Raw genomic sequence first — 21298 nt, 5'->3', positions numbered from 1 at the left:
CACATTCTACTTAAAGCTAGTCATCGTGGATTTCCAGGGAGTATCACACACCAGCCAGTGGCTATATTCAGACAGACTCTAACATGTGTACCTGGCATGTGGTTTAGAAGGAGTGCAATGCTTCCTTCTATTTCTAACAAGCCTGTCACCTTTTCTCTGTCTCCATATCACTACTTGAGAGTGAGTTACCGTCCTTTGTCTTACACTTCCAAACTCCTTTCCCAGTGGATTTCTCTGAGTCTTCTTAGCTCACACTAATTTGTTCTACACACAGTAGCCAAAGTGATCTTTTAAAAATGTAATTCTCATCATGCCACTGCATGACTCAAATTTCTGTTTTGACTTCACGTTGCTCTTAGGAGAAAGCCAAAATCATTATCACGACTTCCTTTCAAGATTATGCATGTCAAGGCCCAGCTCACCTTGACAACCTCATTTAATCCCACCCTCTCTCAGATTCTTGTGTTTCAGACACACACTTGTATTGTTCAGTTCCTTGAACTAACTCTCCAAATATACCACAATTTCTTTTTCTATTTACCCACTGATGGGCATTTAGATTATTTGCATATCTTGTTTATTGTTTATATATAATGCTGCAATGAACATGGGGGATGCATAAACCTTTTCAAGTTGGTGTTTTCATTTTCTTTGGATAAACATCCAAAAGTGGAACTGATGGATCATATGGTAGTTCTATTTTTATTTTTTCAAGGAGCCTCCATACTATTTTCTGTAGTGGGTGCCATTTACATTCCCACAAATAATACACAATGGAGGGTTCCCTGTTCTCCATGTCCTTACCAACACTTGTTATTTCTTATGATATGACAGATATTAACCCAGCTATATAAATACTTCCTTTAAGCACCAATGGTCTAAATACACCAAATAAGATTTAAAAAACAGGGACTGTCAGAGTGGATCAAAAAACAAGACACAATTTATTTTTGTAGTCACTCTATTTACTTTTCATCTGTTTCTCAACACATTCCAATTAGAATTTCTAAATCCATTGAAATTGCTCTTACCAAGTTACTTATGAACTCCATGTTGTCAAAACCAATGGTCAATTGTTTTCTTCATTGCACTTGATGCTTCAGCAACATCCAACACAGTTGACCACATTTTCCTTCTTTACGTACTTCCCTCATGTGATTTTCCTAACGCCGTACTCTCCTAATTTTCCTCCTGCCTTACACCACTCTGGCTCAGTCACCTTAGCTGGCTCTTCCTCCTCTCTTAAACCTCTATATGTTGTTAAGTTTTTCCTGGGTTTCAGTTCTGAGGCTTTTCCTTTTATCTACAAGCCTTCTTTCCGTATAGTATCTCACCTAATCCTGTGGCTTAAAAAATTATCATATGCTTTCTCTTCCCAAATTTGCCTCTCTAGAACCATGGCACAAGGAACTTAAGTGGCCCAGGACTTTAACAACTTATCCAAGTGAAGGAGTTCCCTCTTCCCAGAATGAGAGACTGTACCATGAATAGATCCCATGGAAACAGTGGCTTCTTTCCAAAGAGAGAAACACTTCCTATAAGCCCCACGGACTCCAGGTGCTGGGCAGTTAACTTTCCCATACAACTCTTTTTCAAAATTTATTATTTTTAATTACTAGTTTTTTATTGTTAAAAAATTTATTTATTTTATTTATCTACACCATATCTTAGCTGCGGCATGTGGGATCTTCTGTCTTCCTTGTGGCATGCAGGATCTTTAGTTGCAGCATGTGGGATCTAGTTTCCTGATCAGGGACCGAACCCAGGCCCCCTGTACTGGGAGCACAGAGTCTTGGCCACTGGACCATCAGGGAAGTCCCCTCATATAACTTATAAATAGCTAGCACTCCAAATCCAGACTGCTTGGCACCAACAGTAGGTATGTTCCTCTATTGATTAGCCTGCTTTCTTGTGCTAACAGGATACCAAAATAAAATAAAATAAAATAGAATAAAGGAAGCTTGTGTCCCTGCACTAGAATGCAGACACACACCGTAGGCCCAGTTTCCTGAACATTTACGCATCAATCAGTGTAGGATAGAAGGATGGGGGAATCATACCCTCTGTTCCTTTGCTGACCTTTGCCTTTTGTGAGTGTCCCTGATGCAGCGTATTTTTCAGCCCATGATGTGTCATACTGAGGAGTTCTTCCCAAACCCCAACGCCAACTGGGGGTAACCCAGATGGGCCCAGCCTTACTTAACACGCTCTGACCTTCCCTGAACAGGTACAAATCTCAGTCTTGAAGGGGATGGAGGACAATCCAGTTGTCCCAGTGTCATTTGTTTAAAGGTTATCATTTTCCCCCACTGAAGTTACTTGACATCTTTTCAATTGACCATCTGAACTAGACCATAAACTCACACCACATGCAAAAATCCCCTCAAAATCTATCATAGACATAAATGTAAAGGCTAAAACCATACACTTCTTAGAAGAAAAAATAGATTAAAAATCTTCCTGACATCCTGACATTGAGTGAGACAAAAACACGAGCGGTAAAAGAAAAAAAATTGAAAAATGGGACTTAATCAAAATTAAAAATACTTATTCTTCAAAAGACATTATCAATATCATTTTTCTAGATTCCATACATATGCACTAATATACTATATTTGCTTTTCTCTTTCTGACTTACTTTACTCTGTATTACAGGTTCTACATTCACCCACCTCACTAGAACTGACTCAAATTCATTCTCTTTATGGCTGAGTAATATTCCATTGCATATATGTACCACATCTTCCTTATCCATTCATCAGTCAATGGACATCTAGGTTGCTTCTGTGTCCTGGCTATTGTAAACAGTGCTGCCATGAACACTGGGGCACATGTATCTTTTTGGATTATGGTTTTCTCAGAGTATATGCCCAGTAGTGGATTTGCTGGGTCATACGGTAGATTTATTCCTAGTTTTTTAAGGAATCTCCATACATTTCTCCATAATGGCTGTATCAGTTTACACTCCCACCAACAATGTGGAAGGGTCCCTTTTTCCCGTATTCTCTCCAGCATTTGCAGGGAAGGAAGGAGACACAGATGTAGAGAAGAGACTTGTGGACACAGTGGGGGAGGGAGAGAGCGAGAAGAGTGGAGGAAGTAGCACCAGCATATATACACTCCCGGGTGTAAGATGGATAACTGGTGAGAAGTTTCTGTATAGCACAGGGAGCCCAGTCTGACACTCTGTGATGCCCTGGGGGGAGGGGAGGGAGGCTGGGGGGGAAGGGGTGTATGTGTCATTACGGATGATTTGCATTGTTGTATGGCAGAAAACAACACAACATTGTAAAAACAATGTTTTAAATATTAAAACAAAAGACATTATCAATAAAATAGTAAGATAAGTTATAGACTTGGAAAGATATTTTCAAATCATTTGTCTATGAAAGAACTTGATATAGAATATAAAACACTTTACAAATCAAAATAAAAAGATAAATAACCCAATTTTAAAATGATCAAAGAATCACATAGATTTTTCACCGAAAAGCTATAGGGATGTTCAATAAGCATATGAAAACATGCTTAGCATCATTCATTATTAGTGAAATACAAATCAAAACCAAGGTGAGATACCACTTCTTATCCACAAGCATGGCTATGATTTTAAAAATAGATAACGTCAGACTTCCTTGGTGGCACAGTGGATAAAAGCCCGTCTGCCAATGCAGGGAACCTGGGTTCAATCCCTGGTCTAGGAAGATTCCACATCTGCTTAGCTGCAGAGCAACTAAGCGCATGTCTGCAACTACCAAGCCCATGCTCTAGAACCCATGAGGCGCAACTTCGGAGCCCACATGCTGCAACTACTGAAGCCTGTGTGCCTAGAGCTCATGTTCTCCAACAAGAGAAGTCACCGCAACGAGAAGCCCATGCACCACAACGAGGAGTAGCCCCTACTCACCACCACTAGAGAAAGCCTGTGCAAAACAATGAAGACCCAGCGCAACCAGAAGTAAATAAACTTTTAAAAAATAGAGAATGTCAATTGAAGAATATGAAGAAACAATAATGTGGAAAAAGTAAAATATTCACTCAGTACAGGTAGAGAGCACAGCCACTTTGGAAAACAGTTACGCAATTTCTTAAGTTAGAGATAAATTTACCACATGACCCAACAACTTCACTCCTAGCTCTCCGCCCAAAAGAAATGAAAACATGCGTCCACACAAACACATGTATGTGAATGTTCCTAACAGCTTTACCCATAATAGTGCAAAAAGTGGAAACATCCCAACTATCAAGTGGTGAAAGAATAAACAGAATATGGGATATCAATACAATGAAATAGTACTCGACACCTAAAAGGAATGAAATACTGATACATCCTACAACATAGATGAACCTCAAAAGTATGTTATGGTAAGTAAAAGAAGCCAGACACAAAAGACCACGCACTGTATGACTCTATCTATAGGGTATTCAGAAAAGGCAAATCTATAGAGTCAGAAAATTAATTAAAGGTTGTCTATAGCTGGGGTAAAGAATTCACCTGCAATGTGAGAGACCTGGGTTCAATCCCTGGGTTGGGAAGACACCCTGGAGAAGGGAAAGGCTACCTACTCCAGTATTCTGGCCTGGAGAATTCCACGGACCATATCGTCCATGGGGTCACAAAGAGTTGGACATGACTGACTTTCACATAGCTGGGGAACGTGAATGAGGAGTTGCTGCTAATGGGTACAGGAGGTCTTTTAGTGGGGATAGAAATGTTCCAGGGCTTCCCAGGTGACACTAGTGGCAACGAACCCACCTGCCAATGCAGGAGACTCAAGTTCCATCCCTGGGTCAGGAATGTCTCCTGGAAGAGGGCATGACAACCCACTCCAGTATTCTGGCCTGGGAAATCCCATGGACAGAGGAGCCTGGCAGGTTATCGCTCACAGGGTTGCAAAAAGTTGGACACAACTGAAGCAACTTAGCACACACACACGCACATACACAAACGCAAAAATGTTCCAAAATAGGATTATGGTGATGGTTACACAGTTCATAATTTTACTTAAAATAGTTGAATTGTATATTTAAAATTAGTTAATTTTATGACACATAAATTTGTTTTACAGCAAAGATGTTTGAAAATAAAACAAAGGTAATGTTCTGACCCCCATCTGCCTTCCCCTTTATCTCTCGCTGTCTACATGGTTTCTTCAGTTCCACTCATCGACTCTGAAGTCTTGTTCTACTGGTTCTTTGGCTGAAGGCAATTCTCAGAGATACTAGACAAAATCTACCAGCCTCCAACATTTCCAAGAGCTGGGGGAATTAGCTCTTCAGCCCCAACCTTGGAGGGGATAGGAGGCATAAATGCCCACTTGCAGCATCACTACAGCACGCAAAGCTGTACGATGCACTTTGATGACCTCAGACAGGCTCCATGGGTCTCAGTAAGACCAAGGACCTTTAGCTAGTGCTCATAGAACAAGATGCTGTAACCCAGCGCCTTTCCTAAGCAAGGGTGTTTGAGGCATTGGGAGTCAAGTCCCAAGTGACAAGAGGAGAATGTCTACAACACAGGAAGAGGGAGAGACCTGAAGGAGGGTGTCAAACCCACTCTTATAAAGCTTCACTCTCATCAACTGTTGGCAATTTAAAAAATTCTTTTCAAGTGCTTGTGGCATTTCACTAAGACAGACCATTTGCACTGAGCCACCAAACAACTTTCAATAAATATCTGAAAATCAAAATCATACGGACTATATACTCTGACCGCTATAGTATTAAATTAGAAATTGATAACATTATCTAGAAAATCTCTGGGTTTAGACATTTAACAACATGCTTATGAATAACTCATGCAGTAAGGAAGAAATCACAGGTAAGTCAGAAAATATTTTTACCTGAATGGTAACAAAACTGTTAAGTGACTTCCCTGGTGGCCCAGTGGTTAAGACCCTGTGCTTCCACTGTAGCATGCAGGTTCACACTCTGGTCGGGGAACTAAGATCCCACATGCCTTCAATGTGGCCAAAAAAAAAAAAAACAACACACTGTTGGTTGCAGGTAATATGGTGCTTAGACAGAAATTTGTAGCTTTAAACGCAAATGCCCATTGTCAAAAAGAAGAAATAAAGTATCTAATCTTTGACCATAAGAAACTTGAAAAAATATAAATTAAACACAAAAGCAAGCAAATAATTAAAACAAGAGAAATTGATGAGAGAAAATGGATAGGCAATAGAGGAATACAATAGTAACATTTTCTGTATGCAGTGTACAAAACTTGATTTTAGATGAATTCTATATTTAAATATACATCCAGAATGATGAAGACTTTAGAAGAAAAGTTAGGAGAGTATCTATCCACTAAATATCAGAGTGTAGCTGTTTCTGGGGTAGGTTGGAAGGGTGGGAATTGACTGAAAATGGGAAGAAAGAATTTTCTGCAGGGAAAAAAACATTCTAGATCTTGTTTTGGGTGGTTTCTTACATAGCTGTACATAATTGCAAATGGTTCGTTGAACTAACATTTAAAATCTGGACATTTTAATGCACGTAAATTACACCTCAATCTTTTGACAATATCTTGAGATGCTGATGGCAGTGGTATTTGGATATCTCTGGGGTACAGGCTTCTGAAGCATATAAGCATCATCTGTTCAAGAATCTACTGAGAGTGTTTTTGCAAACAGAATGTGGGTTTAGTGCAAACATTCATAATAAAAGCTACTATGGCCCATAGCTACAGACCCCTACTGTTGGAGGCATGCCCATCAAACTGAGAAGGCATCTTGGGAAGGAAAAATGAAGCAGGCAGCTCCATGTAGTCATTGGATCAGTTTATCAGAATAAAACTTACAGAGTAGGGTTTGGTGGACAATGACCCAGAAGCATTCACACATGTACTCATCACTGCTGAGGGGCCATGGGGACAATTTTATCACTAACCCAGGGTATATGGGTAGGTGCTGGGAACACCTGCATACAAAACATACATTCCTAAGTTAGTATTTATGAAGGGGTAACTAGTTTCATGGTTGCCAAGAATACAAATAGTTTCACTGTTGTTTGGGACTAGCAGAGCATAGAGCCCATTGGACCCTAACAGTTATTATGCAATATCTATTGCACTTCCCAGGTGGCTCAGTGGTAAAGAATCCTCCTGCCAAAGCAGGAGACACAGGAAACACAGGTTCTATCCCTGGGTCAGGAAGATCCCCTGGAGAAGAAAATGGCAACCCAGTCCAGCATCCTTGCTTGGAGAATCTCATTGACTGAGGAGCCTGTTGGGCTGCAGTCCATGGGTTCACAAAGAGTCGGACACCATTTAGTGACCAAACAGCAACAACAACTAATATCTTTAAATAAAAAAGAAGCCCTTGATGACAGAGAAGTGATTCACTGTACAGTCCTGGGTAAGGTTAGTGAAAGGACAGGAGAAACTATAAGGGACCAAGGTGGCGATAGTTATGCTAACAGCCATACACCTACTCAAGTTGTGCAGGTCATAGAACTAGACAGTTATCACCAGAGAGCTTCCCTTCAATGGTGCTCTTCCTCCAGAAACCCAGAGCTCTGCAGGGGGAAAGAAACTAAGGTTCCAGATATATTGAGTGGGAAAGAAAATTGCCTTCCACAGAATTTAGTGATTGGAGCTTCCATCACTGCAAATTTCTCAACTCTAAACTCTGCAAAACAGCAACATTTCAAAGAACACTCTGACAGAGGAGACAGTGGGCTACAGTGGATCCACCTCACCCCCCCCCCCCCCGCCCTCCAGATGTATTTGCTGCATAAGGCAACAGTTCATATTGCTGGAGATTTCTCCCCGTCCAGTTTAAGTTCACAGATTGTGGATCCCAGGCAGCAGACACTGACTGCCAGGAGTCCCGCTGAGGGTAGAACCAAGCGTCTTTATCGCGCTGTGGCCTCGAAGCTTGCTGTCTCTTCCTATGCCTTGGAGGAATGAGAGATACAAGGCAAAGGTCACTACTTCTTGGAGAGGAAGTGAGGAGGGGTAAACAATGAGTACACCATAAGAGCTCAAGGCTGAGTGGGCTGAGTCAGAGGCAGCAGCATATAAAGCTCTCTCCAGTTCCGTCTTTGGGCAATCTGGAGATCAGAACCCGGGTGCTTTCATCTGGCTTGCCACAATCTGACCGGTTAGAGCTTTTTCACTTTCTTTCTGCTGCTCCTGGGAGGGGGGCACAAGGGATTTTTACAAAAATGGAGAAGAAGGAACACCGTGTGTCTTTATGAGCATGGAATCACTTGAACTCTCTTTTGGGCTCTCTCCAGCATCGTCCTCTCGCCCAATCTGCCCCCCCAGTGCTTTCTGGTTCCTGGTGAGCGTTTCTCAGCGCCCAGGTTTGGCCATGGAAGGATGGAGCTGCCTCGTGACCGGAGGAGGAGGATTTCTGGGCCAGAGGATCATCCGCTTATTGGTGGAGGAGAAGGATCTGCAGGAAATCCGGGTGCTAGACAAAGTCTTCAGACCAGAAGTTCGGGAGGAATTTTCTAGTAAGTAAGCCTGAGTCACAGGAGTGTAGCTCCCTTTGAAGACCTACGTGGGTGTGGGGGAGGGGGTTCTTTCTAGCAGTTTAAGGAAAGTTGTAGCCAAATCAAGGCTAATCCTGTTATCAGAAAGGAAGATCACAGATGGGGTAATACCATGGTATAATCACAGGTAGTGTCAGAAGATGGGGTAGGGCGATACATGGTGTAGTCCCAGGTGGGTCAGAGGTCCCAGCCCAGGGTGAGAGGGTGGGCCGTGGACCAGACACTTAGAGTCTGTTCTTCTCATCTAGAAAATCATGTTTTCGTTTTCTCCCTTGTCCACGAGGCTTGTTACTTGTTGTGCACTGTCTGCAAAGGGCGAGCCTGTGCTGTTAACCTGGAGATGCCACCACTGGGATCCAGAGCTTCTTGATTGCCCTTGTCTTTCTGTGGCTTCACTGAGCGTCTCTGTTGAAGGTGAAATAAAAGGAAGAGAGGGTGAAGTGTGCGAGTGTGTGTGTGTGTCTGTGAGTGTGTGTGTGTGTGTGTGAATGAGAGAGAGAGGGAATTAGAGAAGGAGCCAGAAAGAGCGGGGAGGAGAGGATGCACAGGCATGCAACAAGGGAGCCAGAAAGAGAACTAGAGGCAGCGTGAATGCAGACACGCCTTGCGTGGATTCCCTGTGCGTCTCTTTGTACTATTCGCCTCTCTCCTCATCATCACAAGGACGTGACTACAGAATCCACTAAAGCAGCTCATGGCTCTCTTTCCTGACTGCTGCCCATGATGCCAAGGCAAACGCTTGATTTATAGTGTCTTTTCCAACCTGCTTTGCTCTGAGATCCTCAAAATAACCTTGTGAGGATGGTAGGAGAGGGTAACACCCACCCGGACAATGAGGAATTGAGGTCAACAAAGGTAAAGCGACTTGTCGAGGTCTCTGGGATTGATGTGGAGCAGAGCTCAGATGAGCCCCAGTCAATGCCCCGAGGGCCAACTCTGGACAAAGTGAGTCTTTAGTCTCTCCCATTTCCTGCCTGTGTGCCCCCAAACCAACTCCTTGTCTCCCCTCCCCAGCCCCGGTGGATTGGCCATCTATACACAGGCCCTGGCTGCCCAGGACCCCCCTCCCCACTTAAAGTCTCCCTCCCCAGCTCACTCTCCTGGACCCTGCCCATCACTCTGTTCTCCTTTTCCCTCCCTGACCTTTGCAAACTTCCTGTTTCCTCTGCCCTCTGCTCCAACAGTGTCTTTGATTTTTTTAGAAAAAATTCACAGATGATGAACACCAACCTTTTGTAATCCCTCCATCCCAGCAATATATACAGGCTGATGACTTATGCCCAGAGAGAGTGATGCTCAACCTAGCAGAACAGCTCCCAAGGTGAATAAGTCAGGTGCAGGTGTGGGTGGGCAGGGGCCTCTGTCAAGATAACGACAGAGAAAACTTACGGGATTCCTTTTGTGCCAGGCGCTGTGCCCAGCGTTTTACATGTATCAACTCATTTGCTCCTCATCACAACCCTCTCTTTGGGATGGGTAACAGGGTCTTCGGTTTATTTTTTTTCTTTTTTTTTTAATATGAATACAGGCATAGAAGAATCCAGTCAATTCGGGCTGCCATAACAAAATACTGCAGGCTGGGTATCTCATAATCTGAAATGTATTGGTCACAGTTCTGAAGTCTGTGTGTGTGTGCGTGCTTAGTTGCTGCAGTCCATGACCCCATGGACTGTAGCCCGCCAGGCTTCTCTGTCCCATGGGATTTTCCAGGCAAGAATACTGGAGTGGGTTGCCATTTCCTCCTCCAGGGGATCTTTCCAACCCGGGGATCGAACCTGCACTCCCTGTGTCTCCTGCATTGCAGGTGAATTATTTATCCGCTGAGCCATCTGAAGTCTGGAAGTCCAAAATCAAGGCAGGGTCAAGTTCTGGTCAGAGGTCTCTTCCTGGTTCATAGCTGCACCATCTTGCTGTGCCCTCTCTCGGTGGAAGGCATGAGGGATCTCTCTGGGGTCTTTTCTGTAAAAACATTAATCCTATCCATGCTCTACCTTCATGATCTAATAACCTCCCAAATGCCCCTAACTCTTAACACCATCACATTAGGATTTCAATGTGGCTCTGAGGGGACAGAAACGTGCAGACACAGCAGAGGTTAACTAACTTGTTCAAGGTCCCATCTCAGGAGACCCCGGTTCAATCCCTGGGTCGGGGAGGTCCCCTGGAGGAGGTCATGGCAACTCAATCCAGTATTCTTGCCTGGAGAATCCCATGGACATTGGGGCCTGGGGGCAACAGTCCATAGGGTTGCAAAGAGTCACGCACAGTCTGGCTGCAGTATCTGGGCTCTCAACCGCTAGTCTGTCCAGTAGCTTCTCTCTGGGCCTCCCTCCAACCCCGCTCACAACAGGTAAGCTTCCATCGCATTTTCAGTCTATGCAAAACACTGGCCAAGCCCACAGAGGCTTGCGGAGGGAGCTAGGGGTTCCAGCTGAGGCATCTACAGCGCCTCTGCTGGTCACTCTGCATCCCTGCAGACTAACGGCTGAGCGGTCGTTCCTCACTTGGCCTTTGAGCCAGTCTGCTGAAGTCAGCCTTGAAAGAGAGGAAGAGGAAGGGACAGGCAGGGAAGAAGTGGGGACACAATCAGAAAACTCTGCTCTCCAGCTAACTCCTCTGCGTTTCTCCCACTCTGTGGCCTTTTTGGAGTGGAAGGGGCTGGGGCGGAGCTAATCTCAAAGAGGCTTAAAGGAGAGCAGATGGTTTTATCAAGTTGTAACCTAAGAAGGAAATTCAGTCTATGAGGTCTCTACCTTCACGATCTAATAACCTCCCAAAGGCCCCTAACTCCTAACACCATCACATTAGGATTTCAACAGTGGATCTGAGGGGACACAAACATACAGACCGGATGTAGCAGAGGTTAATTAACTTGTTCAAGGTCCCACACCTGGAAAATGGCAAAGCTGGATTTGAACCAGGCTGTCTGGCTGGCTCCCCTGGTGTCAAAGTGGTGATGAATCTTCCTGCAACGCAGGAGACTTTTCACTCTGGATTTCTCTCTCACTGTTCTCTGGCCAGTGGAGAGACTGGCCATTTCATCTAAACTGACTGATCCCGAACTTCTCTGCAGTCCTGCAAGTGGGTGATGGGACAGCAAGCAAGGCTTGAAGGCAGGTGGGCAGGCTGGCGCCTTCATTAGAAGTGTGACTTAAGACTATGCCTCTGAGCCTGGATGTCCTTGCCTGTAAAGTGGAAATCAGAATCCCTGTCTCATGAGATGGCTGGGAAAGGGAATTAGAAAGCTGAAAGCCATGTGTGAAATAAATAGCACAAAATAAGTGCAGGATACTTATCTAAGCTCTATGTGCGGCATTTATTTCACGGGCAAATCTAAGGTGGGGCTTCCCTGTAGTTCAGACAGTAAAGAGCCTGGCTGCAATGCAGGAGACCTGGGTTCGACCCCCGGGTTGAGAAGATTCCTTGGAGAAAGGAAAGGCTACCCACTCCAGTATTCTTGCCTGAAGAATCCCATGGACAGAGGAGCCTGGCAGGCTATAGTCTATGGGGTCGCACACAGTAGGACACAGCTGAGAGACAACACTAATCTGAGGAGATGAAGTTGTGCCACCTCCAGTGGGCTTCAGAGGAGCCGGAGACCCTGATGACATCTCTGTGACCCTTGGCTAAGATGGCCAGAATGTTAGTCCCTTGGTGGCTGGCTCATTTTCAGCACTGATGTCTTCTTTTGATGATATCTAATAAGAGCTCTTGCAGTTAAATTCACCATTGGGGCCCATTCTAAATTCCTGTTAAAAAGCACCACCATCCTCTTAATCACTCAAGTGGAAAAAACTCGGGCTGCCTTTGACTCTTCCTCTCAGCCCATCTCCAGTAAGAACCAGGACCTGGAAGGTAAGGTCTGAAAGTCAAACTTTGGGCACTTCTCTTCTCAGCTCCCTCTGCTGGATCCCTGGTTCCCGTCCTCCTCATGTGAACTGTGGTGCCATGGCCCGATTAATCCCTCAATCACCTTGCTTTCTCTTAGCCACCCCCCACCTTGATCTACTTTATAATACTGCAGCCGGGGTTTGCTTCCTACACCACAACTCTTGCTTACATTTCTCCCTTAATTCCAAATCCATACCCGATTCCCCATTTCACTTAATTTAAATTAAATGCAAATTCTTTCCTTAATGAATTTTATACATGCCCCATGAGTCTTTTTCACAATTTAGTGTTCCAGGCACTCTTGACTCCTCATAGCTCAAACTCTCTTTTTTATCTTTTTTGGAAGGAGATGGGATGGAAAGAGATGTTTGCTCCTTCTCAAGAAATGCTGTGCATTCTGATTACTATGCCCTTGTTGACTTGCTCCTTCCATGGGCTGTTCACCTCTCCTCCCCATCCCTCCTTCCCCTCAGTCTACCTGTCCTTGAAGACCTAGGTAAAATGCCACCTTTATCAGGAAACTTGCAGATTCAGAGAGCCTTCCAGTGACCTGCCTCCTGTTCACACAGAGCTCCAGAGCAAGATCAAGCTGACCCTGCTGGAAGGAGACATTCTGGATGAGCAGTGCCTGAAAGGGGCCTGCCAGGGCATCTCGGCGGTCATCCACACTGCCTCTGTCATCGATATCAGGAATGCTGTCCCACGAGAGACCATCATGAACGTCAATGTGAAAGGTACAGGGTCCTGGGGAGGAGCTGGAGGGAGATGGGCCAGTGAGGATCAGAAGCCAGGATAAGGGAGGGGGAGCCTGGTGAACACCTGCTGGGTGGACACCAAGCGTTTTTGCTCATCACCACCGACAGAGATTCCTGGTGGCTGAGAGACTAAAGAATCTGCCTGCAACTTGGGAAACCCGGGTTCAATCCCTGGGTCGGGAAGATCCCCTGGAGGAGGAAATGGCAACCCACTCCAGTATTCTTGCCTGGAGAATTCCGTGGACAGAGGAGCCTGGTGGGCTACAGTCTGTGGAGTCGCAAACAGTCAGATACGACTGAGCGACTAACATTTTCACACACTTTCTAACAATCAACAGAGATTCACAGCCATCATCCTCAGTTTTTTAGATGACGAAATTGGGGCTGAGATGGGCTAAATAACTTGTCTAAGGCACTATGGAGAGAAGTGAAAGGGCTAGAATTTAAACCCATGCCTCTGTAAGTCCAAAGGCCACAAAAACCTTTCTGCTGGTCCAATCAAGTGTTGACTCAACTCCAACCTCAAACTCTTGTTCTCCGACCACCTCCTGCCTCCACTGTGTTGGAGCCAGAACTTACAAGTGTTTCCTTGGTCATCACATTAGCCCTTCTGTGTGGCTATAAGGCAGGGGTCACAGTACAGCCAAGAACTAACTAACAGGTTTGTGATACGAGGTGCCCCCAGGTCAGGAGTGATGGGCCACAGCTCTGGGCCTGTTTCCTTCAGGCAAGACTTCCTGCAAAGGAAGAATCATAAGCGTAGTGAGAATGTTGAGAGGACTTCTGCTCACCCCCAAAAAGAATTCCTCACAAGAAAACTGCCAAAGCTGGTTCATAGTGGTCTAGCAGTACAGAATTAGCCAGCTCTGGTCTTCCTGTAATATCTTCTTAACAAGACTAGTTTTACACTATCCATAATACCATCTCTTCAGCTCACTTGTTGTGCAGTTGCTCAGTTGTGTCTGACTCTTTGCAACCCCATGGACTGCAGCATGCCAGGTCTCCCTGTCCTTCACTATTTCCCAGAGTTTGCTCAAACTCATGTCCACTGAGTCAGTGATGTTATCCAACCATCTCATCCTCTGTCACCCCCTTCTCCTCCTGCCCTCTATCTTTCCAGCATAAGGATCTTTTCCAATGAGTCACCTCTTCACATTAGGTCACCAGAGTATTGGAGCTTCAGTTTCAGCTCACCACCAGGTCTTTTTTTTCTTCCGTTCATTTTTTTGGTGGTGCCACATGGTACATGGAATCTTAGTTCCCTGTCCAGGGATCAAACCCATGCCCTCCTGCTTTAGAAGTGGACCACCAGGGAAGTCCCACCAGGTCTATTATTGAAGAGTAGTTCAGGTGTCCAAAGTATAGCATCTTAAGATCCTTATCCCTTAAATGCTTCCTGGCTGTCTCTGAACTGTGGATTTCCAATCTACTTTAAATCTAGACACTTCGCTCAAGGGATTAGCTTAAATCCCTTCTTAGCTTGCTGTATAGTATCCTCCTCTGATCCCTGGAGGCCAGTCTCTCTAGGACCACAGCATCCCAGCCCCCAGCACATCTGCCTTGCACCTGCCCACCAGAATTAGTCTACTCAGAGACTATTTTTCTAAAGCAACTCTTTGCCTTTGCATCTCTGTCCTAAAATCACAGTCTCAAAAAAGACCCTTTCTAGTTTTGCCTTAGCCATACCCCTGGTTACCCCCACACTGCCAGGAGAGTGCTAACGGGTCTTGAGTTTTCAGCTCCCCTAATCCATAATTGCCTACTCTCCACAGCTCCCAACAAGAGGGGATTTGAAATCCCCGGGAAGAGTTAGAGGCCTCCACTGACTAAAACTAGTATCACTGTATCACTCTCTGGTTTAGAAAATGCTTCACAATCATGGTCTTTTCTTCTTGTGCAATTTACGTGAGTGCATGCTCAGTGGCTCAGTCGTGTCCGATTCTTTGGCCCCATGGACCACAGCCCACCAGGCTCCTCTGTCCATAGGGTTCTCCAGGCAAGAACACGGGAGTGGGTTGCCATTTCCTTCTCCAGGTGATTTTCCCGACCCAGGGATCAAATCTGTGTCTCCTGTACATCTTGCATTGGCAGGAGATTCTTTGCCATTAGCTCTGAATTATCTCTGCTTTTAGATTTAAGTTTTTTTAATGAGGCTGTCTTTCCTGAAAATCAAATTGCACAAAGACATTAAAAGGTTTTTTTTAAAAAAAAATACCACTCCAAAATGATGTTTTTTCCAGGAAATGATTTCTTTCCTGTAGGGAAGACTCTGGGTTACCTCTAGGAGCTGAAATTCTCCCCAGGTTAAGGAATTCTACAAGATCCGCCCATGACATATATTACCAGCAGAGGGCGCACTCCTTTCTGGTTCTTCACCAGGCTCAACACATAAGGCCATTGACAGGCTCCAGAAGACTAGTATAGATAAAAGGTTTACCACCCCAGCTTTTCATACCTCGGTAAAAAAAAGTCATAGCCAAAATTAAGAGTGGCCTTTGCAAGAAGCAAAATCAGAAACAGTCCGGATCTCCAGCTTCTCCCCAGAACCCACCATTCATTTGCTCAGTGACAAAAAGTCCTTGTGACAATTTTTTTATTGGTCTTCAAAAAAAGATAAGAAAATACCAACAATTCAATGTATTATAAGAGTATATATTACTTGGATCTTGCCTGGACAATCCCCTGGACAGGGAGGCTGGTGAGCTACAGTCCATAGGATCACAAAGAATTGGACACAACTGAAGCAACTTAGCATGCACGCTCGCATTACTTACATACAACTCTGTGTGTGTGTGTGTGTGTGTGTGTGTGTGTGTGATGTGAGTCCTTCAACTATCCTCCTATGGACCAGAGTTGTCCCTATTCTAAGAGTATGGCCCCCTAATCTTTTAAGTTTACAACAGCTGTCTTTAGGACTTCCCTGGTGACTCAGATGGTAAAGAAGCCACCTGCAATGCAGCAAACCCAGGTTCAATCCCTAAGTCGGGACAATCCCCTGGAGAAGGAAATGGCACCCACTCCAGTATTCTTGCCTGGAGAATTCCATGGACAGAGGAGCCCGGCAGGCTATAGTCCATGGGGTTGCAGAGTCGGACATGACTGAGTAACTAACACTGTTACTTTTTCATTTCAGCCCACCTTTAATGAGGTGCTGGAGATGACAAATGATCATTTTTAATCTCTTTACTCTGCAAAATATAAGGTGACAACTCGTTCTTTTCCAACATAAAGAGTACAAACATGTTCCATGTAAATCCCAAAAGTCCATGAAATCCAAATGCTTGCAGTCCAGAACCCAAGTCTTGTTCTCCTTTCATTTTTTCATTTCCACTTTTGTCCTATGGCTTTAGCATGGTTGGATCTTAGCCAGAGACCATGCACTGCTCGGATGTGATGGCCACTGCACTCAGGACCAGGGGCAGACACGGGGCATGGCAGGGCTGGCCTGGGCTGTGTCCGGACACTGACGCTGTGCTTCCTTCGGGCAGGTACCCAGCTGCTGTTGGAGGCCTGTGTCCAGGCCAGCGTGCCAGTCTTTATCCACACCAGCACCATAGAGGTGGCTGGGCCCAACTCCTACAGGGAGATCATCCAAGACGGCCATGAAGAAGAGCATCACGAATCGGCGTGGTCCTCGCCCTACCCGTACAGCAAGAAGCTTGCCGAGAAGGCAGTGCTGGCAGCTAACGGGTGGGCTCTGAGGAATGGAGGCGCCTTGCACACTTGTGCCTTGAGGCCCATGTACATCTACGGGGAGGGGAGCGCATTCCTTTCTGCCTACATGCACGGAGCCTTGAAGAACAACGGCATCCTGACCAATCACTGCAGGTTCTCCAGAGTCAACCCAGTCTATGTTGGCAATGTGGCCTGGGCCCACATTCTGGCCTTGAGGGCCCTGAGGGACCCCAAAAAGGTCCCGAACATCCAAGGACAGTTCTACTACATCTCAGATGACACGCCTCACCAAAGCTACGATGACCTCAATTACACTTTGAGCAAAGAATGGGGCTTCTGCCTGGATTCCCGGATGAGCCTTCCTATTTCTCTGCAGTACTGGCTTGCCTTCCTGCTGGAAATAGTGAGCTTCCTGCTCAGTCCAATTTACAAATATAACCCCTGCTTCAACCGCCACCTAGTGACTCTTTCAAACAGCGTGTTCACCTTCTCCTACAAGAAAGCTCAGCGAGATCTGGGATATGAGCCCCTCTACACTTGGGAGGAAGCCAAACAGAAAACCAAGGAGTGGATTGGCTTCCTGGTGAAACAGTACAAGGAGACCCTGAAAACAAAGATTCACTGACCTAGGAGTGACAATGATGGGAATGTGGACATGTGGGTATGGTTAGCAGATGTCTATCGAGCGCTCCCCTTGAGGTTTCATACAGAAAGTAACACAGACGCAAACCTGGGTCCTCCTGCCTCCCTTTTAGAAGATGCTCATCTGCCTTCCGCCTCCAGAAATTGTGTCTTTCACTGGCCCAAGTGGAAGCTTTCTTCCCTACCCGCCTCCAGGGGACAGACAAGGTGATTTGCTGCAACTGATATCAAAATCTCAGTGGCAGATTCTGAGTTATTTGGGCTTCTTTTAACTTCGAGTTTTGTCTCTTAGCTCCACTTTCTTTGTTAAATGTGAAAGCATTTCTTTTAAAAGTTCATATTCCTTCATGCAGCTCAATAAACATGATCAACGTTTTCATGACTCATCGGGAGGAAGTTGTGGTTTACGTGAATACATTCTCTTTTGTTCTCCCCTCCATTTCCAGATATCAGCCTTTTCTATTCAGAGAAGCAGCGTGGGACCGGGTTGGGCAGAGTGTTGGGAGGTGGACAATAGGGTTGATGAGGACTTACTATGTTTCAGGCACCTACTGAATGACTCACATATATCACTTATTTAACCCTCACCAGAAACCTACGAGGTAGGGATGACTGACTATTCCCTCTTATGAATAAAGAAACATGCTCACAATCACACTAACTAGTGAGAGACTGGGACATTTAACCCAGATAAACTTGAGAACACTTATCTGCCACTGAAGTGTGTCTGCTGCTGGCAAATGAGCTGTAGGGTGCAGCGGGAACACTGGACATGGGGTACTGATTCTTGGGAGCGCCCAGATCTCTTGGGTCACCTCCTTCTTACCCGGTCCTGTGCAGGAGACACCCTAGGGCCAAGGAAAGCCCCTCACGGAATCTGGGATGTTTCCCTACCCTTGGCAGCTGGGAGGAGAGGGAGACACAGAGGTGCAGCCAGCTCCACGGCTAGTGCCAGCGTCCTTGAAGGTCCTAGAACACACTTGGATGTATGTGTGTCTTGGCCACTCTGGTAACTCAGAAGCAAATAATCCCATGTTCTTTCAAATCACGCAATGAAGCCACATGACGGGGTCCCAGGCAAGTAAAGGGAACAGATGTGAATGTCCCTGAAAATGTCTCTCCCACTCGGTGCCAAAGTCAAGATTTAGCTCCTCCAGATTTAGCTCCTGCTCCTCCTCCTCCTTCCTCCTCCCCATCTCTCCCTCACCCTGACGCCTTTCTTCCCTCCCCTCTCTCAGCCTCTGTTCCTTTCCTCCATCTCTCCCGAGCCTCTAGCCCTCTCATTCTTCTCAGTTTCCCCAAGGAAGGGAGGCCAATCGAGACATGTTTGGGGACTTAAATGATGACACCCTCATTAACTGACTGGAGGACAAGCAGTCAAAAGAGACACTGTCAGACCATCAAGGACCGTGTGACCCGCAGCAGGAGAGGAGGTGGCCTGGGGGGTCAGGGGCAGGGAGGTGGGGCTGTCTCTTCTAGACCAGGGGGTCACCTGTCTTTGTGAGCCCCGGCCACAACAAGAGTCACGCCCAACACCAAGATGGCCTCTCTCTTACCCAAGGAATTTGCAGATTATGAATTCAGTTGAATTTGATACCGCGAAGCTCGTTTAAGTATTCACTCTTAAGGAGAAAAGGGAAAAAGCACTCTGGCTGGGAGAAATGGGTTTCTATCACCTTAAAAACCCCAAAGGAGGGAAAAAAAAAAAAAACAACCCAAGGGACAGAGGATCAGCCCTGGGAGATCAGTAAATGGTCCCAGGGGTGAGACAAAGTGAGAGATGGAACACCCGCTTCCTGCCTTCCCCCAGGACACAAAACACAAGAGGCAGCCTCTGTCCAGCCGGGTACGATGTGCAAACCCTCATATGTTTATGCCGATAAGGAAGGAAGGAAAGGAGGGTGGTGGAGTCTGAGACAAAAATTCCCTCTGGCCGTTTTCAGTCTCATGAAATCCCACAAACATAAACCCGCCAGAGCTGTCCTCCCAGGGGAGGGAGGTGGCATTGTCACCAAAGGGCAAGCGGGGTTGGTGTGAGAGAAGAAAGAGGAGAGCGGATCTGGCCGGCTGTTGGTCTCCACTGAATAAGCTAAAGAGACCTGGCAGTGCTTTGACCAACGAAGCCGCGTCCTTACGGACACTGGGCTCCCTGACACCCGCGCGGGGTGGTCCGAGCTCGCGCACAGGAGCCCTCGGTGCACTACGGGGAAGCACCGCACGGGGGCAGCAGAGACCCGGAGGGAAGAGGGAAACCGCCCCGCCGCCCCGCTCCCCGCCCCGCCCGCCCCCCACACCTGGGTGACCGCGTGGGGTACGGCTGAACGAGTGGACGCAAGCCAGCCACGTGCTCAGCCACCAGGTTACTGCTCTGGATACTAGGTCTGCAGAACGGAGCTGAGCAGAAGTTATTGGGAAAAGCCTCAAGGACGAGGTGGGACCGCAGCTAGGTCTTGGAGGAGAGAGCTGGGACCTAGGCAGGAGCTGAGTGAGGTGGTCCAGGCAGCGGGAAGCAGCTGAGCAGTGGTCGGAGGAGGCGGGGGCGGCGCTGGGCGAGGGGAGGGGGCGGAGGAGGGGAGAGAGGACCCAGGTCCGCCGGGTGAGAAGGGTTTGCCCGGGGAGATTAGGTAGTTTAGACTGCCCCCCAAGTTTGAGGAGGCAAGCCTCAGAGGGCCGAGATGGAGCTGGCGGGAGGGTGACTGGCCTGGGGAAGGAGGGGCAGAAAAGCGATAAAGGACCTGAAGGGGCTGGAGGAAGGCAGACCACACAGCTGTGGTGGAAACTGCAGGACAACTACAGTATTCCCAGTTACTTTATTAACAAACAGATGAGGACAATGACAAAACCCAACCTCACAATTTCTCCTCTCACAAGAAATCCCAAATACCCCCAAAAGCGTCAAAATCTGAGAGCTCTGGGATTGAGACCTACCTTCTCCCTGAAGGCCTGAATGCTTGTAGGCAGCCTGGCCCACCCCAGAATGGATGGAGCAATTTAAGTCTGCATCACACTTCACATGTACTCTAGGTTTCTTTCCGCAGAAATTTCAGTGTGTTTAATGACAAGTTGCTAACCTGGATCTTGCTGGGGTGTACTGTAATATATGATACATACTCTTATTACCTTGGTAAAATCCAGAAGAAATCTGAATTCAAAAATATATCTAGCCCTGAGGGTTTTGGATAAAAGAAAGGGAACCTCAACCAGCAAAATTATGAACCAAGTATGGTTCTAACACACTTTATATGAGTGTGTGTGCGCTCAGTCGTTCAGTCCTGACTCTGCAGACCCATGGACTGTAGCCTGCCAGGCTCTGCAGCCCGTCTGTGAGATTTCCCAGGCAAGAATACTGGAGTGGTTTGCCACTTCCTCCTCCAGGGGATCTTCCCGACCCAGGGATCAATCTTGCATCTCTTGTGTCTCCTGCATTGGCAGGCAGGTCATGTACCACTAGCACCACCTGTGCCTGCTAAGTCGCTTCAGTCATGTTGAACTCTTTGTGAACCTATGAACCATAGCACATCAGGTTTCTCTGTCCATAGGATTCTCTAGGCAAAAATACTGAGGTGGGTTGCCATCCCCTCCTCCAGTGACTCTTCCCAATTCAGGGATCGAACTTGCATCTCTTTCATCTCCTGCATTGTCAGGCAGGTTCTTTACCCCTAGTGCCATCTGGGAAGTCCCATATATATAATAATACTCAGTCAACATCCAAAAGTAGGTACGCTTATTATCCTAGCCTGATATATGAGGAAATGGAGACAGAGAGGTCAATAACTGGCTCAAGGTCATTCAGCAAGTTATGGTTCAGTTCCAGTAATAAAAAGCTTTTGACT

The 21298-nt window shown here is 46.3% G+C and overlaps 1 protein-coding gene across 2 annotated transcripts; it reads left to right on the top strand.

Annotated features, from left to right (window-relative positions):
• The first annotated feature begins 7988 nt into the window (after positions 1 to 7988).
• Positions 7989 to 17857, top strand: LOC122677875 (3 beta-hydroxysteroid dehydrogenase/Delta 5-->4-isomerase). 2 transcript variants are annotated; one of them, XM_043878176.1, is made up of 4 exons: positions 7989 to 8105; positions 8242 to 8463; positions 12963 to 13127; positions 16637 to 17857. In XM_043878176.1, the coding sequence occupies exons 2-4, from the start codon at positions 8319 to 8321 to the stop codon at positions 17446 to 17448; spliced, it is 1122 nt and encodes a 373-aa protein (XP_043734111.1). In that variant the 5' UTR covers positions 7989 to 8105; positions 8242 to 8318; the 3' UTR covers positions 17449 to 17857. The 2 variants fall into 2 exon arrangements, with proteins under 2 accessions (XP_043734111.1, XP_043734110.1); XM_043878175.1 differs by having other exon boundaries at positions 8049 to 8463.
• The last annotated feature ends 3441 nt before the right edge of the window (positions 17858 to 21298 follow it).

The sequence above is a fragment of the Cervus elaphus genome, chromosome 20, assembly GCF_910594005.1.
Source record: "Cervus elaphus chromosome 20, mCerEla1.1, whole genome shotgun sequence".
Classification (NCBI taxonomy): domain Eukaryota; kingdom Metazoa; phylum Chordata; class Mammalia; order Artiodactyla; family Cervidae; genus Cervus; species Cervus elaphus.
This window is presented reverse-complemented; position numbering and strand designations above follow the sequence as displayed.